At 32.4% G+C, this 21,427-nt stretch overlaps 3 protein-coding genes across 4 annotated transcripts in view; all 3 read left to right on the top strand.

Annotated features, from left to right (window-relative positions):
• The first annotated feature begins 3,538 nt into the window (after window positions 1–3,538).
• LOC143245976 (medium-chain acyl-CoA ligase ACSF2, mitochondrial-like) lies at window positions 3,539–6,802 on the top strand. The gene is made up of 5 exons (XM_076492227.1): window positions 3,539–3,559; window positions 3,678–3,826; window positions 4,358–4,499; window positions 5,236–5,346; window positions 6,617–6,802. Exons 1-5 carry the CDS (start codon window positions 3,539–3,541, stop codon window positions 6,740–6,742), a joined length of 549 nt encoding a protein of 182 aa, XP_076348342.1. The 3' UTR covers window positions 6,743–6,802.
• A 1,288-nt stretch (window positions 6,803–8,090) lies between these two features.
• Window positions 8,091–13,242, top strand: LOC143245975 (medium-chain acyl-CoA ligase ACSF2, mitochondrial-like). The gene is made up of 4 exons (XM_076492226.1): window positions 8,091–8,193; window positions 10,023–10,099; window positions 12,716–12,823; window positions 13,090–13,242. The coding sequence occupies exons 1-4, from the start codon at window positions 8,130–8,132 to the stop codon at window positions 13,240–13,242; spliced, it is 402 nt and encodes a 133-aa protein (XP_076348341.1). The 5' UTR covers window positions 8,091–8,129.
• Window positions 13,243–13,804: 562 nt separating this feature from the next.
• LOC143247769 (putative acyl-CoA synthetase YngI) overlaps window positions 13,805–21,427 on the top strand; it is a 67,736-nt gene continuing 60,113 nt past the window's right edge. The window contains exons 1-3 of one of the 2 annotated variants that reach the window (XM_076496222.1): window positions 13,805–13,939; window positions 14,595–14,705; window positions 17,122–17,303. In XM_076496222.1, the coding sequence (XP_076352337.1) occupies window positions 13,811–13,939; window positions 14,595–14,705; window positions 17,122–17,247 (366 nt within the window). In that variant the 5' untranslated portion in view covers window positions 13,805–13,810 and the 3' untranslated portion in view covers window positions 17,248–17,303. Of the gene's footprint in view, window positions 13,940–14,594; window positions 14,706–17,121; window positions 17,304–21,427 lie in introns of those variants that run through there. The other variant, XM_076496223.1, reaches the window with a different exon arrangement.

Raw genomic sequence — 21,427 nt, 5'->3', positions numbered from 1 at the left:
TTAATATACTGATATACTTCGTTCAGTAAGGAATTGTTTTGGTTAACCATTTGTTTTCCATCCAACAGGGATGGGGAGGAGGCTTGTTGGTTCTGTCAAGATACTACGTTGTGGGAACATCTACCCCAAACCACAGTTAACTTCTCCTGAGTTTTAAAGCCATTTCTGATATACCCATCGATGTTGCATCCCATGCTACACTGCTACCAAGGAGAAATTATTGAGACAAAGATTTCTTGCAGGTATCTTCAGCTAATGTGTTTCTGCTTTGTATGGATCTCAGAAGGACAAAATAATGCTCCTTCACCAATGTCTTAATTTTGAAATTTACATCGCCGTGTCCACTAGCCTCTGTTCAATTCTTAAGCCTCTCAGGTGAGTCTAGTGTCAGTGATGTGGACATTTAAGAGCATCATATCGTGGTTCTTTGACGTGTTCTTGTTGTGGTAGCATAGACTAATATGCTACGAGTGAAAACTGGAATCACTCTTTCTTAAACCTACTGATTCCCATCTCTCATAGTTTCGCTATTGCTAAACATGGGTTGATAAAATGAGATGTAGCATTTTAAAATGTTGAAGAATATTTCTTACCCTGAGCGTTAGTATCACCTAGTCCATGTAGGACATGATGCTGCCAATGTGCCACTGCTTCAGTGGGTGTCATTACAGATCTTTCTGTGTTTGAACAGAGTCGTTTGCCAAACATGTGTAGAGTCATTTGTCTTTTATTGCTAAGGAAGTTAACAATATGCTCCTATCTCATTCCCCCCTCTTTTCCAGTGACTGTGTGGCTTCACTTCCTTCGTCTTCGGCTTTTTTGTTCTGCTCCGGGCTATTTTCTTCGATCCCAAGATATAGAACGATTATTCATCACGCTCTAATTCGCTGAAATCTCTGTCTGTTGAAGGAGACCTACCCACTTAACTCATAGCAGGAACCACGGAGGTTGAGAAGCCTCCTTCTAATAAAGATAAATGGTTTTGTCGTAATCCAAACAGTTTTCTGATCAGTACTCCTCTACCTGAATAAAAATATCCATTCTGATACAAAAGAACTGTCGAGGTTACTGTTGTAATTTGGATGACATTAAGGTTGTAATTGATTTCTATCATCCTGATTATCTTTTAACACAGAAAATATTTCTGAAACATCCTGATACAGTAACCTTTGGTGTTTTTTCTAAACATTACAATAACCAGTACATGGAGGGGTGATACATCTGATAATCCTCTCATTGTTTTTAACCAGATCTAGCAGGAAAAATGTTTTCCTGATGCTTGGCTCTGGTCTATTGTTCTCACATTCTCTAAATCTGTTCTACGCTACCCTTTGGAACTTTGACTATCACTACCACACACAATTATTTATATTAAATTGAGAAGTGCAATGGCACGTGGAGCACACAAGCACTAACTCGAGGAAGTTTACAGTTAAAGTAAAAAATCTGACTCTGAGTCAAAGATTCATTCTTAAAATCAGTTTTAATGTAATTTGTCAAAATACTCTCTGTTAGAATCAAGTTGTTAAATATCTTGTAATAAAATATCAAAATTCCTTCAGCATAAATAACAAAACTAAAACCACTTCTTCATTTGTTGAAGATGAATTTGGTAATTCGGCAACCTTCTTACTTGTATTCTTACACACACTTATAAAATGGATACTACAAAGATTCGACTTATTCCTTTCTTGGCAACTTGTGTGAGATAAAGTAAACATTTCCCATAGCATATTTATTGCTTTAGTTTTACCATCCTTTAATAAACACTTAAACTCTATGATCACATAATTTCGTAATTACATACAGATTATTACTTACTTGTGACAAATGTGTTACTTTCAGCACTTAGTGGAGCGTCCCCATGTTCCGTAGAGCTGTGGAAGGATATAGAACAGAAGTTAGGTGTAACAAACCTCATTGTAAGTTTATAAACAATAAGGAGTCCATTGTTTTACAATTTATTCACTGATGGAAAATATTTATAGGATGGGTAATTCAGTTACGTTTAAAATGTTAAAATAAACAATTTATTTAACAGCACTCTGTTAAAACAACAATAGTTTTTGTTATTTATTATTAATAAACAGAGGAGTTTAAAAATAGAATTTAAAAACGAATAAAAGTGTTAAACATCGTTTTGTATCAGAAATTAAAACTGAAACATGAAACAAAACCCAACAACATAAACTAAAGTTCATTTCTCTTTGCTCTGCGATTGGACCATGTTCATTTTACGATGTCCGTCTGTAATAGTAAATACATAAAAAATTACAAGCACTAAAATAATTGGAAGAAAAACAAAATTGTTGCTATAAAAACAATACTAGTTATAAAAATGAATGTCATGGTAGAGAAAATGTGGAGAAATATTTTATAAGAAGAAAATATTACCATAAAAAATATGGTAATCATGAAACAATAAAAAATAATACTAGTATTGGTAACCATGAAAAAATAATGCTTAAAAAGTAAAACATGGTTATGTAATCATAATATTATATAAACTAACATTGGAAGAGTAAGCAAAGACTATAGTTATCATGAAACTATATAAAATAATACTGGAAAATATAAATAAATTATGTTAATCATAAAACTCTTTAAAATAATACTGGAACAATAGAATAAAGTTATGGTAATGATGAAACACTATAAAATAATACATCAATTAAAAACACAAATACATGTAGAATAATGAACGTTCAGATTTTTCCGTCGTTATTATTTTATTTCATATTCACAAGATAAACAAACAATAGAAAATATTAACCTTCACTAAAGTGAACAACATGTTTAAATGTTTTAACATAAAAGCATCGTTATTCTATTTTTATTAACAATTCACAATATTTTATTTGCTAAAATTGTTTGTTAAAATAAATTTATTATTTTACACTTTTAGGTATTTTTCGATTTCTTATCTTGAAGTTAATAATTAAATTTCTATTCTAAACATCAGTTATAAAGAATAAATTTAACCTAATTAAACAAACATTCTTTGTAGAGATATCAGACAAGTTCAAACACTGATCATCTTTCTTGAGTTTCATCAGTTCCATATAATATAAAGAAAGTATTCAATCAGTAAAATACATTAATGTATTGTATCTGTCACTCGGAATGTTAAACTGATTAAACTCATCGTATTTTAAGGACCTTCTCAGAATCTTCGTACAAACTTGTTTTGATATGAACTTCAAGCAGCTGTAGCACCTGGTTTTTGAGTAATGGAAAATTAGGTCTACGTTTAGTGTTACCTTGTAACTAATAGATATATAATATCAGTAATCAGTGATGTAGAATTTCAACCATATCTTGGAAAACTTCGTCATAGGAATCAGAACTATCTTTCTTCCCCACAGAATGCATACTCAACAACAGAAAATAGTCCGGCAAGTTGTTCAACACGTCCAGGAGAAAAACCGAAAAAGAAATACCACACAGTTGGAACACCACTTGACCATGTTGAGGTAACTGTATGGTATTAGAGCACATGCTGTAGTAGTAATGAATAAATTAGGTAATATCATGTAAGATGTACCACAAATTATACAAAGTAAGGTTGTAGTTAGTGTATTATGAACATTAACCATGCAAGGTGTACCATAGTGAGAGTTCACACGTTCATGGTAAAGGTGTGTTATATTTCCTACAAACTTTAAATTTGTTCTCAGGTTAAAATAGTGGAAAATGATGGACGAATAGTTCCGGTCAACAAAGAAGGAGAACTGTGTACACGTGATCATTTATCGTTCTTGGGATACTGGGGTGACAAGGAACAAACAAGTCAAGTCTTTGATAATGCACGTTGGTATCACACTGGGTAAGGCATATATAACTAGGATTTGTCCACTTCATGTCCACTTTGATACTTTAACTTTATTCTTGTATCTGTTATTACTGGCTAGAAACTGTTATTGGTTTTTGGATTTTTTTCTAAAAGAGAACATTTTGTCATTCTCCGGAAGTTTGCTACGGTTTCTGATAGGCCAAGCTTCACAAATACATTTCAACATATATTTCAGGTCTAATAGTTTGTACAAATAACTCACTTATAAACATATATGAATAACGTTAGTGTTAGTCGATCGCTATAAGACAAATATACCGAGTAATTGAAATGCCAACAAATAAACACCATAACAATCATTATCTAACTTACTGAGTGACGCTGAACTAACTCTGTACTAATGATAGAATGATGACTTGCAATCCAATATCTAAATTATAAAATTTAAAATGTAACTTACAACGGTATAAATAATTCTAAGATAAAATATGTGTGTCAAATATATCGTCATGACAGATGAAGGTGTTAATTGTTTCTATATATTAATAATACAATATGACACAGAGATATTGCTGTGATGGATGAAGATGGCTACTTCAGTATTGTTGGTACATTTAAAGACATGATCAACAGAGGAGGAGAAAACATCTATCCTCAGGAAGTGGAAGAGTTCCTCCTCAGTCTTCCAGATGTCGCTGAAGTTCAGGTGAGATTTCTCAGAAAGACTTGTACTCTTCAAATTTTAGATTTCGGCATGACTAGATGGTTGAAGTTATCGACTCGTAATCCGCGATTTGAATCGCTGTCACACCAAATATTCTGCCCCTTTCAGCCATGAGAACGTTATAATGTGACAGTTATCTGACTATTTGTTGGTAAAAGGAGTAGCCAAAGAGTTGGCAGTGAGTGGTGATGACTTGTTGTTTTCATTCTAGTATTACACTGCCAAATTAGAAATGGCTCGTGCAGAGAGTCCTCGTGAAGCTTTGCGCAAATTTAAATTTTCTTTTTAGTTGTTTAACATGATGGTTTTAAACTTTTAATGTATTTGAAGCATTAAAACTGGTAAGCCTACTGATAATACTAAAAATAAAGTTAACAATAATTTGTATTATACATTCATAACTAAGTGACTATGTACTGTTATTTTCACGTAGTCAGTGCCCTGGATATTTTTCTATATCATTTGATATTATTATAATTTGTATTGTGTTTTGTGATATTGATACCTTTGTGACGTCTTGGCTATTCATAAGTGTTACGTGAATCATAATAGTAAAGTCAGAATGTTGAATTGTCGGAAAACCTTAAGAGTTGCACTAACGTTATTGTTAAATTTGTTACTTATAGGACTAGTTTCAATGTAACATAAAATACGCTTTTAAACGTCGCACGTTGATCTGACTCTATACATAATATTTATTTTAATATTTTCATTTTAGGTTGCTGGAGTTCCAGACCAAAGAATGGGAGAAGAAGCTTGTGCTTGGGTGAAACTAAAAGGTGGATCAACGGTAACAGAAACGGAACTTCGGGAATATTGCAAGGGAAAAGTAAGTATTGTGTTAATATAACACCAGTTGAATTCGGATTTTCTAACCACTTTAGTTGAGTTTATGTTAATATGTCATCAGTTAGGTAAACTGCTAATATAACACCAGCTGAACACGGTGTTCATATGACATCAGGTGAGTACGTCGTTAACAGCACGCCACATGGGTACAGTGAAAACATCACATCAACTGAGTATGGACAGATAATAATATAGACCATGACACCATCAGTTGCTTCGTGTTCGTTAGGTGGGCTTCAACGACAGAAATTTTACTGGTCTAAAATGGATTACATTGTGGTTACTAACGTTCCTGGTTCTAGTGCGACTTGGATGATGCTCGTCAAGGTTTCTTTACAATAATCCCAGGATGTGGCTTATGGTGATAGTCCTAGTACTACACTGATAAGGAGTTATCTACACTTGATACTTGGACATCAGTTAGCTGTCACCTCTATAATGTTTCTTAACCACTACAACACAGAAGGGGAAGGTGACCTTTAGTAACTTTCTTTGTTACCACTAAAATATAACTAGAACCACCAGGTGTCGGACAAGAAGACTAAATACCTATGTAGTTTTTAAAGGAAGTGTGGATATCTCGTCCATTGGATACACTACTTCACAATGCTAAATCAGTAAAGGATGTGAGTTATTTTGTTACTTTATATCCAAGAAAGGGCTGTACTTTCGGCAAACATTGAGTTTAATTTTAAAAAATAATTTTCACATAAAGTTCCTAATGTCAACAGCTGTTGTTTTATTACGCTTACTTTTATACACTCTTGTGTAGTATGTAACATCTGTAATATGTTATTATAAAACAACCACACAGAAATTGGCAACTGGGATAGATCGAGGTAGTACTTGCATAAATAGATATCCAGGTAAAACGTTCATTAAAATAACATTTAGATTATGTACAAACAGAATAATACTTTGAAACACTTTGAAGATATTGAGAACAAATAGAACTAAAAATTGATGAGTTCTGGTATTCAACAAAAGCGTTCTAGACAACGAGTTTTTTAGAAAAAATTATGTAATGATCTTCTCACACATTGTGAGCTACAGTAAACATACTAAGTATTGTCTAGAAACGTTTCTACTTATCTTATGTTCTTTCGTCACGAACTATCACGTTTCATTTGTGTTGACTCATAATAAACTTTTATTGTTTGACATATATTGTTTCGTCATGACTTTTGTCCTCTATTTTTAACAACCTTACAAGTATATCTGTTAAATAATGATTTTTTTTCTGGTTTCAGATCAGCCACTTTAAGATTCCTCGGTACATCGTGTTGGTTGAAGACTTTCCAAAAACGTCGACAGGAAAAATAGTGAAACATAAAATAAAAGAAACAATGAGAGAAAAACTTAAGTGTATGAAATGACCTGGTTGTAAGTGTATTATCATGAAACTTACCATGCCATAAACATTTGTAATGCTAACCATAATATTCTGTACTGTTTCTATTATACAGATATGAGTAATAAACAAGTGTTAACGTGTTTCTTTCAGTGAGTCATTTCTAAATAAAAAATCAGTAAATTATTTTTATCTAAATCTGTTAAATATAGTTCTTCAAAAAATATAAAAATTCTTTGTTATAAATATTCATTTGGAGAGAAGTATAGAGGGCTACAAGACGTACAGTAAACATAATCCATTGTGTTTATCAACATTAGTCTAATGTGAAAGGACCAGAGGAAAAGCGGCGAGTCATCACCAACCACCGCCAACTCTTGGGCTTGTATTTCACGGACGAATCGTGGGATTGACTGTTATGTACTCACGGCTGAAAGGGCGAGCATGTTGGGTGCGACGGGGACTGGAACCCGCGACCTTCAGATTACGAGTAGAACGCCTTAGCCCATCTGGTCATGCCGGGAACCAATAAATATTAGTGTGGTAAAGAAACACAGAAATTAGATTTGTAAATAAATATAAAATACGACATAAATACATTCACTAAGTGCTTCTTTACTCTTACTTATATCAGTAGAACTACATCAGTTTCAGTACTAGTGGTGACAGGATGAATCTATTTATATTTGAAAAGTAACACAAGTTTCACTGAACGTTAGACTGTATATTAAAAATTATATGTCAGAAGTTGTGACTCAACTTATCAACACCACATAGAAACAACTAACCATGTTACCATTTTAATACACACACACATATGAATATATATAATATTTGTTGTTGTGTAAATAAAATTGTAAATCTCATATATTTCACATGATGATTCAGGTTTTTTAGTTTAAGTACATATTAAATGTAGAACTGAATCGATAACAGTCAAATTATCATTCATATTGAAATATATTATAAGTTATATTTTCTGCCAGACAATATTTGAACCTTTTACTGATTGTTGTACTATACAGTAATGTTGATACAAATAACATCTATTATTATTTTTGTTGTCATGGTAACTGTTGTTTTTTCTGCACACAATATTTATTCACCTTCATTAGATCAACAATTTGTCTTCGTGTTTAAATAGAATAACCAACATAAAAGGTTTTACTACAGACGTTCAACTCTCTTTTACAGAAAGCAAATTCGTATCAGACATTCTTGAGTTTTGGCTGAACGTCAACATGACAACATCTATTTTCTATCAATAATTTCTGTTTTCTGTCCAAACGTCAATATACAAACACTTATGTCTATAAATCATTTTTCTCTTCTTGGATTTTTCATTAAAACGCTTTTTTAACAGAGGCTTTCATCATACCTTTCGATGCACTCTTATTGGGGGAACGTCCACCATGTTTGTTGACATTGTTAATCACCCGGATGTTGATAAGTTTAATCTAACCAGTCTTCAAGCGGGTAAGTGAAAAGTTATTGCGTTGTATTTAATTTTATTAGTAATATACTGGAGAGGAATAAGCAGCTGGCGAGTAGGATTCGTATCTGGTCCGAACAGTGGGTACTGAATCTTTCTCTCCATATTATTGATTTCCTAACTTTTGATAACAAATAAAATAATATAAAAAGAGCTAATTGGTAAACGACAGCATATACACAGCCCTATTACAAAATCACCACCACATTCAGAACTCCACTATTTGTCAGACAAATCTTTGGTATAAATGTCTTCCTTTTCCATCCAACATGGATGGGGAGGAGGCTTGTTGGTTCTGTCAAGATACTACGTTGTAGGAACATCTTGGTTGAAACATCTACCCCAAACCACAGTTAACTTCTTCTGACTTTTAAAGCCATTTCGGATATACAGATTGATGTTGCATCCCATGCTACTTTGCTACCAAGGAGTAATTATTGAGACAAAGATTCATTCCTGGCAGGTATCTTCAGCTAATGTGTTTCTGCTGTGTGATGTATCTCAGAAGGACAGAATAATGCTACTTCACCAATGTATTAATTTTAAAATTTATATCGCCATGTCCACTTGCCTCTGTCCAATCAGGTAATCTGGATTCTAATGTTCAGCCACACTTCCTTAAGCCTCTCTGACTATGATGCTACGAGTGCAATCTGGAATCACACTATGTTAACCCTAGTGGTTCCCATCTCTCATACTTTCGTTCTTCCTCAGCATGGCTAAAAAAAAAATGAGATGCATCATTTTAAAACGTTTAAGAACATTTCTTACCTGAAGCGTATCACCAAGTCCATGTAGGACATGATGCTGCACAATGTTTCACTGCTTCAGTGGGTGTCATTACAGATCCTTCTGTGTTTTTAACAAAGTCGTTTGACAAACATGTGAAGGGTGATTTGTCTCTTATTGCTAAGAAGTTAACAATATGCCTTAATCTCATTCCCCCATCTTTTCCAGTGACTGTGTGCCTTCACTTCCTTCGTCTTCGGCTTTTTTGTTCTGCTCGGGGCTATTTTCTTTGATCCCAAGCTATAGAACGATTATTCATCACGCTCTAATTCGCTGTAATCTCTCTCTGTTGAAAGAGACCTACCCACGCAACTCAGAACAGGATCCACGGAGGTTAGGAAACCTTCTTCTCATAAAGATAATTTAGTGTGTTTTTTTAACATCACAATGACATGTGCATGGAGATGTGCTATAGCTGTTAATCTTTTCATTGTTTTTAACCAGATCTGGCAGAAAAGTGTTTTCGTGATGCTTGACTCTGGACTATTGTTCTCACATTCTCTTAGTGTGCTCTACGCTACCCTTTGGAACTTTGACTATCACTACCACCCACAATTGTTTATATTAAATTGACGAGTGCCAGTGGAGCACTAACTCTAGGAAGTTTACAGTTAAACTAAAAAGTCGGAGTCTGAGACGAAGATTCATTCTTATAATCAGTTTTAATGTAATTTGTCATAATATTCTCTGTTACAATCAAGTTGTTAAATATCGTGTAATAAAATATCAAAATTCCTTGAGCATAAATAACAAAACTAAAACCACTTGTTCATTAGTTGCAGATGAATTTGGTAATTCGGCTACCTTCTTACTTGTATCCTTACACACAGTTTTGAAATGGATACTACAAAGTTTCGACTTATTCCTTTCTTGAAAACTTGTGTGAGATAAAGTAAACATTTCCCATAGCTTATTTATTGCTTTAGTTTTACCATCCTTTAATAAACAATTAAACTCTATGATCACATAATTTCGTAATTACATACAGATTATTACTTACTTGTGACAACTGTGTTACTTTCAGCACTTATTGGAGAGTTTCCATGTTCCGTAGAGCTGTGGAAGGATATAGAACAGAAGTTAGGTGTAACAAACCTCATTGTAAGTTTATAAACAATTAAGAGTCCATTGTTTTACAGTTTACTTACTGATGGAAAATATTTATAGAATGGTTAATTCAGTTACGTTTAGAATGTTAAAATAAACAATTTATTTAACAGAACTCTGTTAAGACAACAATGGTTATTGTTATTCATTATTAATAAACACAAAAGTTTAAAAAATAGAATTACAAAACGAATAAATGTGTTAAACATCGCTTTGTATCAAAAATTAAAACTAAAACATGAAACAAACCCCAACAACATAAACTAAAGTTCATTTCTCTCTACTGTGCGATTAGACCATGTTCATTTTACGATGTGCGTCTCTAATGGTAAATATATGAAAAATTACAAGCACTATAATTATTGGAAGAAAAACGAAAATGTAGCTATAAATGTCATGGTAGAGAAAACGTAAAGAAATAATTTATAAGAAGGAAATAAGGGATATGAAATTGTATAAAACGATACTGCAAAAGTAAAACAAAAATATGGTAATCGTAAAACAATAAAAAATAATACCACTATTGGCAATCATGAAAAAATAATACTTGAAAAGTAAAACATGGTTATGTAATCATAATATTATATAAACTAACATTGGAAGGGTAAGCCAAGATTATGGTTATCATGAAACTATACAAAATAATATTGGAAAATAAAAAACAATTATGGTAATCAGAAAACTATATAAAATATTACAAGAAGAGTAAAACAAAGTTATGGTAATTATGAAAAAAAATAAAAAAATAATACTGAAAGAGTAAAAGAAGGTTATGGTAATCATGAAACTATATAAATAAAAATACTGGAAGAGTAAAAAAAAGTTATGACAATCATTAAAAAATTTAAATAGTACTGTAAGAGGGAAAAGTTATGGTAATCATGAAATAATATGAAATGATACTGAAAGGGTAAGACAGGATATGGTGATAATGAAATTATATAAAATATTACAGGACTCTTCCTGTAAAACAAAGTTATAGTAATCATTAAACATTATAAAATAATAGTCAAAAGTAAATCATGGTTATGGTAATCATGACAAATTATTAAGTAATATTGGAAAGAAAAACAATATCAAAATATACTGAGAAAGTAAACAGTGTTATTGTAACCATGATACCATGAAATGTTAAAATAACCTTGAAAGAGTAGGACAAATTTATGATAATTATTAATTAAAAGTAAAATAGTATTGTAAGAGTAAATCATGGTGAAGGTAAGCCTGAAATTATAAGATACAATACTCGAAAAAGTACAAAAAGGTGAAGGTAAGTAAGATAAAATAGTACTGAGAGACTAAAATAAAGTTATAGTAAATATAAAAATCAATATCATGAAACAATATCAAATAATCATGAAAGAGTAAAGCAAAGTTATGGTAATCATGAAACTATATAAAATAATAGTGGAAGATAAAACAAAGTTATGGAACTCATGAAACTATATAAAGTAATATTTAAATAATAAAACACAGTTATGGTGATTATGAAATTGTATAAAATAATACAGGAAGAGTGAAACTAGGATACGGTAATCATAAAATAATATAAAATAATACAGGAAAAGTGAAACGAGGATACGGTATTCATAAAATAATACAAAACAATACTGGAATATTAAAATAAAGTTAAGTTAATCAAGAAAGATTATAATATAATACTGGAAGAGTAAAACAAATATATGGTATTCATGAAACATTATTAATTAACACTGGAAAAGGTTTTGGTAGTCATAAAACATTATAAAATAATACTTGAAGAGCAAAACAGGTAATCATGAAGCAATATAAAATAATACTGGAAGAGTAAAACAAGACTATTGTAATCATGAAATAAATTAAAATATTACTGGAACAATAGAACAAAGTTATGGTAATCATGAAACACTGTAAAATAATACATTGATTAAAAACACAAATACATGTAGAATAACGAACGTTCAGATTTTTCTATCGTTATTATTTTATTTCATATTCACAAGATAAACAAACAATAGAAAATATTAACCTTCACTAAAGTGAACAACATGTTTAAATGTTTTAAAATAAATGCATCGTTATTCTATTTTTATTAACAATTTACAATATTTTATTTGCTAAAATTGTTTGTTAAAATAAATTTATTATTTTACACTTTTAGGTATTTCTTGATTTCTTACCTTGACGTTAATAATTAATTTTCTATTCTAAACATCAGTCAGATGTTCAAAAGAATAAATTTAACCTAATTAAACAAACATTCTTTGTAGAGATATGAGACAAGTTCAAACACTGATCGTCTTTCTAGAGTTTCATCAGTTCCATATAATTTAAAGAAATTATTCATTCAGTAAAATACATTAATGTATTGTATCTGTCACTAGAAAAGGTAAACTGATTAAACCCATTGTTTTCAAAGGACCTTCTCAGAATCTTCGTACAAACTTGTTCTGATATGAACTTCAAGCAGTTGTAGCACCTGGTTTTTTGAGTAATTGGAAAATTAACGCTACATTTAGTGTTACCTTGTAACTAATAGATATATGGTATCAGTAATCAGTGATTTAGAATTTCAACCATTTCTTGGAAAACTTCGTCATAGGAATCACCACTATCTTTTCTTCCTCACAGAATGTATACGGAACAACAGAAAATAGTCCGGCAAGTTGTTCAACACGTCCAGGAGAAACACCGGAAAAGAAAAACCACACAGTTGGAACACCACTTGACCATGTTGAGGTAAGTGAAGGATATCAGAGCACATGCTATAGTTGTAATGAATATATTAGGTAATATCATGTAAGATGTACCACAAATTATATAAAGTAAGATTGTAGTTAGTGTATTATGTACATTAACCATGTAAGGTGTACCATAAATTACACACAGTAAGGTTGTAGTTAGTGTATTATGAACATTAACCATGCAAGGTGTACCATAGTAAGAGTTCACATGTTCATGGTAAAGGTGGGTTATATTTTTACAAACTTTAAATTTGTTCTCAGGTTAAAATAGTGGACAATGATGGACGAATAATTTCGGTCAACAAAGAAGGAGAACTGTGTACACGTGATCATTTATCGTTCTTGGGATACTGGGGTGACAAGGAACTAACTGTTCAAGTCTTTGATAATGCACGTTGGTATCACACTGGGTAAGTTATAAATAACTAGGATTTGTCCACTTCATGTCCACTCTGATCCTTGAACTTTCTTCTTGTATCTGTTATTGCCGGCTAGGAACTGTTACTGGTTTTTTGGATTGTTTTCTAAAAGAGAACATCTTGTCCGCGTCCGGAATTCATTTATTTATCCTGTTAAGTTTGCTCAAAGATAAGTTTTCTGATAGGCCAAGCTTCACAAATACATTTCAACATAAATTTCAGGTCTAATAGTTTGTACAAATAACTCACTTATAAACATATATGAATAACGTTAGTGTTAGTCGATCGTTATAAGACAAATATACCGAGTAATTGAAATGTCAACAAATAAACACCATAACAATCATTATCTAACTACTGAGTGACACTGAACTAACTCTGTACTAATGATAGAATGATGACTTGCAATCCAATATCTAAATTATAAAATATAAATGTAACTTACAACGGTATAAATAATTCTATGTTTAAAATACATGTCTCAAATATATCGTCATGATAGACGAAGGTGTTAATTGTTTCTATATATTAATAATGCAATATGACACAGGGATATTGCTGTGATGGATGAAGATGGCTACTTCAGTATTGTTGGTACATTTAAAGACATGATCAACAGAGGAGGAGAATGCATCTATCCTCAGGAAGTGGAAGAGTTCCTCCTCAGTCTTCCAGATGTCGCTGAAGTTCAGGTGAGATTTCTCAGAAAGACTTGTACTCTTCAAATTTTAGATTTCGGCATGACTAGATGGTTGAAGTTATCGACTCGTAATCCACGATTCGAATCGCCTTCGCACCAAACATTCTGCTCCTTTCAGCCGTGAGGAAGTTATAATGTGACGGTTATCTGACACACTCTTGGTAAAAAGAGTAACCAAAGAGTTGGCAGTGATTGGTGATGACTTCCCTCTAGTATTACACTTTTTAAATATGACGGCCTTAAACTTTTCATGTGTTTGAAGCATTAAAACTGGTAAGCCTAATAATAATAGTAAAAAGTACAGTTAACAATAATTTGTATTATACATTCATAACTATGTACTGTTATTTTCACGTAGTCAAAGCCCTGGAGATTTTCTATATCATCTGATATTATTATCATTGATATTGTATTTTGTGATATTAATACCGTCCTTTGTGTCGTTTTCGGTATTGATAAGTGTTACGTGAATTACGTTATTAAACTCAGAATGTTGAACTGTGGAAAACGTTTAAGAGTTGCATTAACGTTACTGTTAAATTTGTTACTTTATAGGACTAGATTCAATGTAACGTGTACCATGCTATAAAACGTTGCACGTTGATCTGACAGTATACATAATATTTATTTTAATATATTTATTTTAGGTTGTTGGAGTTCCAGACCAACGAATGGGAGAAGAAGCTTGTGCTTGGGTGAAACTAAAAGGTGGATCAACGGTAACAGAAACGGAACTTCGGGAATATTGCAAGGGAAAAGTAAGTATTGTGTTGATATAACACCAGTTGAATTCGGATTTTGTAACCACTTTAGTTGAGTTTATGTTAATATATCATCAGTTAGGTAAAGTGCTAATATAACACCAGCTGAACACGGTGTTCATATGACATCAGGTGAGTACGTCGTAAACAGCACGCCACATGGGTGCAGTATGGACAGATAATAATACAGACCATGATACCATAAGTGTTCGTTAAGTGGGTTAGGTGAGATTTTACTGGTCTAAAAAATGTATTACACTGTGATTACTAACGTTCCTGGTTCTAGTGCGACTTGGATAATGCTCGTCAAGGTTTCTTTACAATAATCCCAGGATGTGGCTCATGGTGATAGTCCTAGTACTACACTGATAAGGAGTTATCTACACTTGATACTTCGACATCAGTTAGCTGTCACCTCTATAATGTTTCTTAACCACTACAACACAGAAGGGGAAGGTGACCTTTTAGTAAATTTTTTGTTAGCACTAAAATATACTCTTCAAAAAAACAAACGCAAAAGGGATATTTTTTGTTATTTTAAAGAGAAATATATGTAATAACGTTACAAGCTCAAATAATGTGATATTACACATGTTAAGGCACTGATTGTCAGACCAAAATGACAATAAAAGTTGTGCACTTTGAAAACGGAGGAAAACATCGGATTTTTCGCCAAAACGCATTCGTGTCCAATACATTTGTTTGAGAGATCTGCATGTTCTGCAAGTGCAACATGTGCAAATTCCCTATAAAATTGATGGGTTCTCGGTTTTCATAGCTCAGTGTTAAGCCACCGACACGTAATACAGTTACGCCAAGACTGACTGAAGCACAACGCAACAAAGCCATTGTTCGCTAGGAAGAAGGCAATTCTCGATCAGATGTTGCCAGAGCTGTGAATGTCCACCCAAGCACCATCACAAGGCTATGAAATCGTCACCAACAACATGGATCAACGTGTGACCGTTCACGATCTGGCAGATATCGTGTGACCACGCCCGCACAAGATCGCTACATCCGGTTACGTCACCTTCGGGATAGGACCATTACTGCAACGTCTACTGCCTCAACCATAGCAGGGCTGCGTAGGATATCCGATCAGACCGTACGCAACCGTCTACGAGATTCTTAGGCCCCATGTGCAACCCATCATGGTGAACGACAACGACGTTTTTCAACATGACAATGCCCGTCCTCACACAACCCGACTCACCACTGTCTTCTTGAGACACCACAACATCAACGTTCTTACTTGGCCCTCCAGATCACCAGATTTAAACCCCATCGAACATCCTTGGGAAGAGTTGGACCGACGTCTGCGACGGCGACAACCTCAATCGCGCACTCTACCTCAGCTTGCAGTAGCTTTGCAGGCTGAGTGGACAGCCATTCCACAGGATGTGATTCGTCATCTCAACGCTTCCATGGGCAGGAGATGCAAAGCAGTTATTGATGCAACGGGGGGCATACTCGTTATTGAAGTTGAGTGACGTTAAACTTCACCTAGTGAGCGTGGACTTCACCTTTTCAGACTTTGGATGTTCAGCAGTGAATGTGCAAAGTTTCACACATGTCATACAGAACAACCCGGAATAAACTTGTTAATAATTGGTCTCAAATTTTGCCTTTTGCGTTTCTTTTTTTGAAGAGTATATAACTAGAACCAACAGGTCTGAGGCAAGAAGACTAAATACCTATGTAGCTCGTTAAAGCGAGTGTGGGGATTTCCCCCATGGGATAGACTACTTTACAATGCTAAATCAGTAAAGGATGTGGATTGATTATTTTGTTACTTTATATCCAAGAAAGAGCCGTACTTTCGGCAAACACTGAGTTTAATTTTTTTTAAATAATTTTCACATAAAGTTCTAAATGTCAACAGTTGTTGTTTTATTAAGCTTACTTTTATACACTCTTGTTTGTCATGTAACATCTGTAATATGTTATTAAAAAACAACCACACAGAAATTGGCAACTGGGATAGATTGAGGTTGTACAAATAGACATCGAGGTAAAACGTTCATTAAGGGAAATAACATTCAGGTTATGTACAAACAGAATAATAATTTGAAGCACCTAAAGATATTGGGAACCAATAGAAATAAAAATTGATGAGTTCTGGTATTCAACAAAAAGCTTTCTGGACTACAAGATTTAAAAAAAAAAATATGTACGTATAATGATCTTCTCACACATGTCTTATTCTGAGCTACAGTAAACATACTAAGTATTGTCTAGAAACGTTTCTACTTATCTTATGTTCTTTCGTCATGAACTGTCACGTTTGATTTGTATTTTCTCATCGTAGACTTTTATTGTTTGACTTATATTGTTTCGTCATGACTTTTGACCTCTATTTTTAACAACCTTACAAGTATATCTGTTAAATAATAAATTTTGTTTCTTCTTTCAGATCAGTGACTTTAAAATTCCTCGGTACATCGTGTTGGTTGAAGACTTTCCAAAAACGTCGACAGGAAAGATAGTGAAATATAAAATAAAAGAAACAATGAGAGAAAACCTTAAGTGTATGAAATGACCTGGCTGTAAATGTATTATTGTGAAATTTATCATGCCATAAACATTTGTAATGTTAACCATAATATTCTGTACTGTTTCTATTATACAGATATGAGTAATAAACAAGTGTTAACGTGTTTCTTTCAGTGATTCATTTCTAAATAAAAAATCAATAAATTATTTTTATTTAAATCTGTTAAATATAGTTCTTCAGAAAATATAAAAACTTCTTTGTAATAAATATTCATTTAGAGAGAAGTATAGGGGGCTACAAGACGTACAGTAAACATAATTCATCGTGTTTATCAACATTAGTGTCAGCTAATGAAAACAACATGGCAGTCATTTCTATAGTGGAGTACTGATCGGCATTAATTGTTATTGTAATATGGACATTGTGTACAGAAGTTGTATGGAAGCTGATCTGGCGTTTTATAAACCATGATATTTATATTAATAGTTTAGGTACATCGAAATTTTGATAGTAAATATCTCATTTAGTTTGTGGTTTTACTTACATAAAAGGAATTATATTAGATTCATACATATACCGTGTTAGAAACGTGAATAATTCATTTGTGGACAGTATTCAAGAAATGTACTCTAACTAAATTTCTATATGAAATAATGTCCACAAATTACCAAAATGTTTTAATGTTATCTTATACAATGATGACATATTAAGACATCCTAGCAACACACCCTCTGATTCTAGTTTCTGGACACCATTACCCTGAGGTATTTAATATATAACACTTATGCCCCCTCACGTATCAGCATATTACAAAACAGTTTGATAACTGACGTCTTTTAGTGTGTATGTCCATAAAATAAGTTGTTCTAGTAAGCATGTTAGTAAGATGAGGTGAAAGTTAATATTTGATGTTATATTAACAAATATCCGACGTCTAATGGACATACATATGTATATATGTTGACTAATACGTAGGATTTAATCTGAAACTTGTTCACTGTTTCTCACCAACTCTATCAGATATATTTAATTTTGATAATTTCGACATCACGTAATAAAAATGTCTTAAACTATCAACAATCATGACATTCAAGAGGACTACCCGGGCTTCTGACAACGGACAGATTACACACTAACACGATTACACACGATCCAATTCTAAAAATGGACGAACAGGAATCCCAGTGTGATATAAACGAATAGTGATTCTATTTCTTAATTAGAATGTTGAAAACCATGGACTGAAAGTGATCAATTTGATACTTATTAATACAATACTAACATTCACCTTGCAATATTCTCGAAGTTCCGTTTCTGTTACACTGATCCACCTTTTAGTTTCACCCAAGCACAAGCTTCTTCTCCAATTCATTGGTCTGGAACTCCAACAACCTGAAATAAAAATATTAAAATAAATATTATATGTACTATGAACCATATCTAACAAACACTCAAACTGCTCACCAGAGACTATCATCCAAATTTTCAAGGCTTAAATCTGTGCGTTTATAGAATACGGATGTCAAGTCACATATGTCTAACAACACACTACAGAAAATCCAAGTACAACAAAACAAAATACTAAGAGCATCAAACAGACTACCATCATACACACACGTAAACTATATACACTAAATCAGTAACCTACCAACTCTTAGAAACAGGTTTACAGAAATATCATACAAATATACACTTCAAAAAAAGAAACGAAAAAGAGATATTTTTCCGTGGTACTCCCGTTTTCCCTCACATCCAAATCTCAGGCATTGGATCTTTAGATCCCAACCAAGACAACAATATTGCCCAGCCCTGAAACAAGCCTTCTTGTGTTGATATTTGTTTGTCTGGCTCTGGTTCTGGCTCACTTTTATAATGTCCCATAGCACTTCATACCTCAAACAAGTAAACATTAAAAAATAAATAGAGACAAAGTTTCATGTACAGTCAAATAACATCTCATGTGAGATGAACCACAACATTCCTGATCAGGAAGGGAATTACTCAAACTTCTCTATATATAAACTAAACCTCCGTCAAGTTCGTTTGAGTTTTGTGTCACACACACGCTGACTTGAAAACGAAACGCGGAATACATTCGAAACGTCTCCACAATATGCAATTACCGTCTATTCTACAAAGTTTCATCATGAATACTCAGCCTAAAGAATTTATTAAAGAATACCATAAACTTGTTTTAACCATTCATTATTATTTTATATAGTTTTATGACTACCATATCTTTCTTTTACTCTTCCAGTATTATTTCATATAGTTTCATGATTACCATAAAGGTTTTACTCATGCAATATAATTTTATATAGTTATATAATTACCATAACTTTGTTTTACACTTCCACTATTATTTTATATAGTTTCATTATTACCATATCCTGTCTTACACTTCCAGTGTTATTTCATATTGTTTCATGATTACCATAGCTTTGTTTTACTCTTCCAATATTATTTTATTATTTTTTCATGATTAACATAACCTTGATTTACTTTCAAGCATTATTTTATATAATTTCATGATCACCATAACTTTGTTTTACTCTACCAGCATATTTATAAAGTTTCATAATTTCTATAACCTTCTTTGGTTCTTTCAGAATTATTTTATATTGTTTATTCATAACTATGGTTTACTCTTCCAGTATTATTTTATTATTTTTTTAAGATTAACATAACCTTGTTTAACTCTTGGAGTATTACTTTGTAATATTTCATTATTACCATGACTGTATTTTACTCTATATTATTATTTTATTTAGTTTTATGATTGCCACAACTTTATTTAACAATTGAAGTATTATTTGATACTGATTTATGATTACCATAACTTTGTTTTATTCTTACAGTGTTACTTTATAAGGTTTAATGATTACCATAACCTTGTTCCCTCTTCCTATATCATTTTATACAATTTTATAGCTCCATAACTATGTTACACTCTTCCAGTATTATTTGACATAGTTTTATAATCCCCTAAGCTTTGTTTAACTCTTGATGTATTAGTTTATGTGGTTTAATAATTATAATAAATTTGTTTAACTCTTCCAGTATTATTTTATGTAGTTTATATTTTATATATTTTCCATCAGTAAGTAACTTGTAAAACAATGGACTCTTAATTGTTTATGAACTTATAATGAGGTTTGTTACACCTAACTTCTGTTTTATATCCTTCAAGAGCTCTACCGAACTTGGGTACCCTCAAATAAGTTCTGAAAGTAACACAATTGTTACAAGTAAATAAAAATCTGTATGTAATTACGAAACTATGTTATCATAGAGTTTAAGTGTCAAGTGTTTAATGAAGAATGGTGAAACTAAAGCAATGAATAAGCTATGAGAAATGTTTACCAAAGAACAAGTGGTTTTTGTTCTGGTTTTAAAAGTTCTGGGCCATTTAAGTGTTAAATCTTCTTGGGGGTTAACGTGTACACTGTTTGGAGGATTGTGAGAATACTTAAAATATTTTACATAAAACCCCACGTTTGAAGCGAAAAATCAAGTTGAAGAGAAGTCATCATAATCGGAAGAACACAGTAGAGAAAGAAGTTCAGACAGACAGACTCTTAGAGCGAGTGAAAAATTATCACTATTCTTATTATAGACTAATCCAACGTTTCTGGCTTAAGAACGGTGTCTTATTGCCATCCTTCCTAGCATTGAATAAGCTGGTTGAAATATTATTGAATCGATTTAGTGTAAATGATTTATTAATGATTTGGAAAACAACATTCGGGAACGTTTGTTATTTATGTTGAAGAAATTTTGATATTTTATTACAAGATACACATGATTGTAACAGAGAATATTATGACAAAGTACATTAAAACTGATTATAAGAATGAATCTTCGTCTCAGAGCCAGATTTTTTACTTTAACTGTAAACGTCCTCGAGTTTGTGCTTGAGTGCTCCTATTGCCACTGCACTTCTCAATTTAATATAAATAATTGTGTGTGGTAGTGATAGTCAAAGTGCCAAAGGGTAGCGTAGAGCAGACTTAGAGAATGCGAGAACAATAGTCCAGAGTCAAGCATCAGGAAAACATTTTTCTGCCAGATCTGGTTAACAACAATGAGAAGATTATGAGCTGTAGCACATCTCCATGCACAGGTCATTGTGATGTTTAAAAAAAAACACCGATTTATCTTTATTAGGTTTCTCAACATCCGTGAATCCTGCTCTGACTTAAATGAGTAAACCTCTGTCAATAGA

The sequence above is a fragment of the Tachypleus tridentatus genome, chromosome 3 (genome assembly GCF_004210375.1).
Source record: "Tachypleus tridentatus isolate NWPU-2018 chromosome 3, ASM421037v1, whole genome shotgun sequence".
NCBI classification, from domain to species: Eukaryota; Metazoa; Arthropoda; class Merostomata; order Xiphosura; family Limulidae; genus Tachypleus; species Tachypleus tridentatus.
The sequence above is the reverse complement of the archived record's forward strand: the minus strand, read 5'-3'. Positions and strand labels throughout refer to the sequence as shown.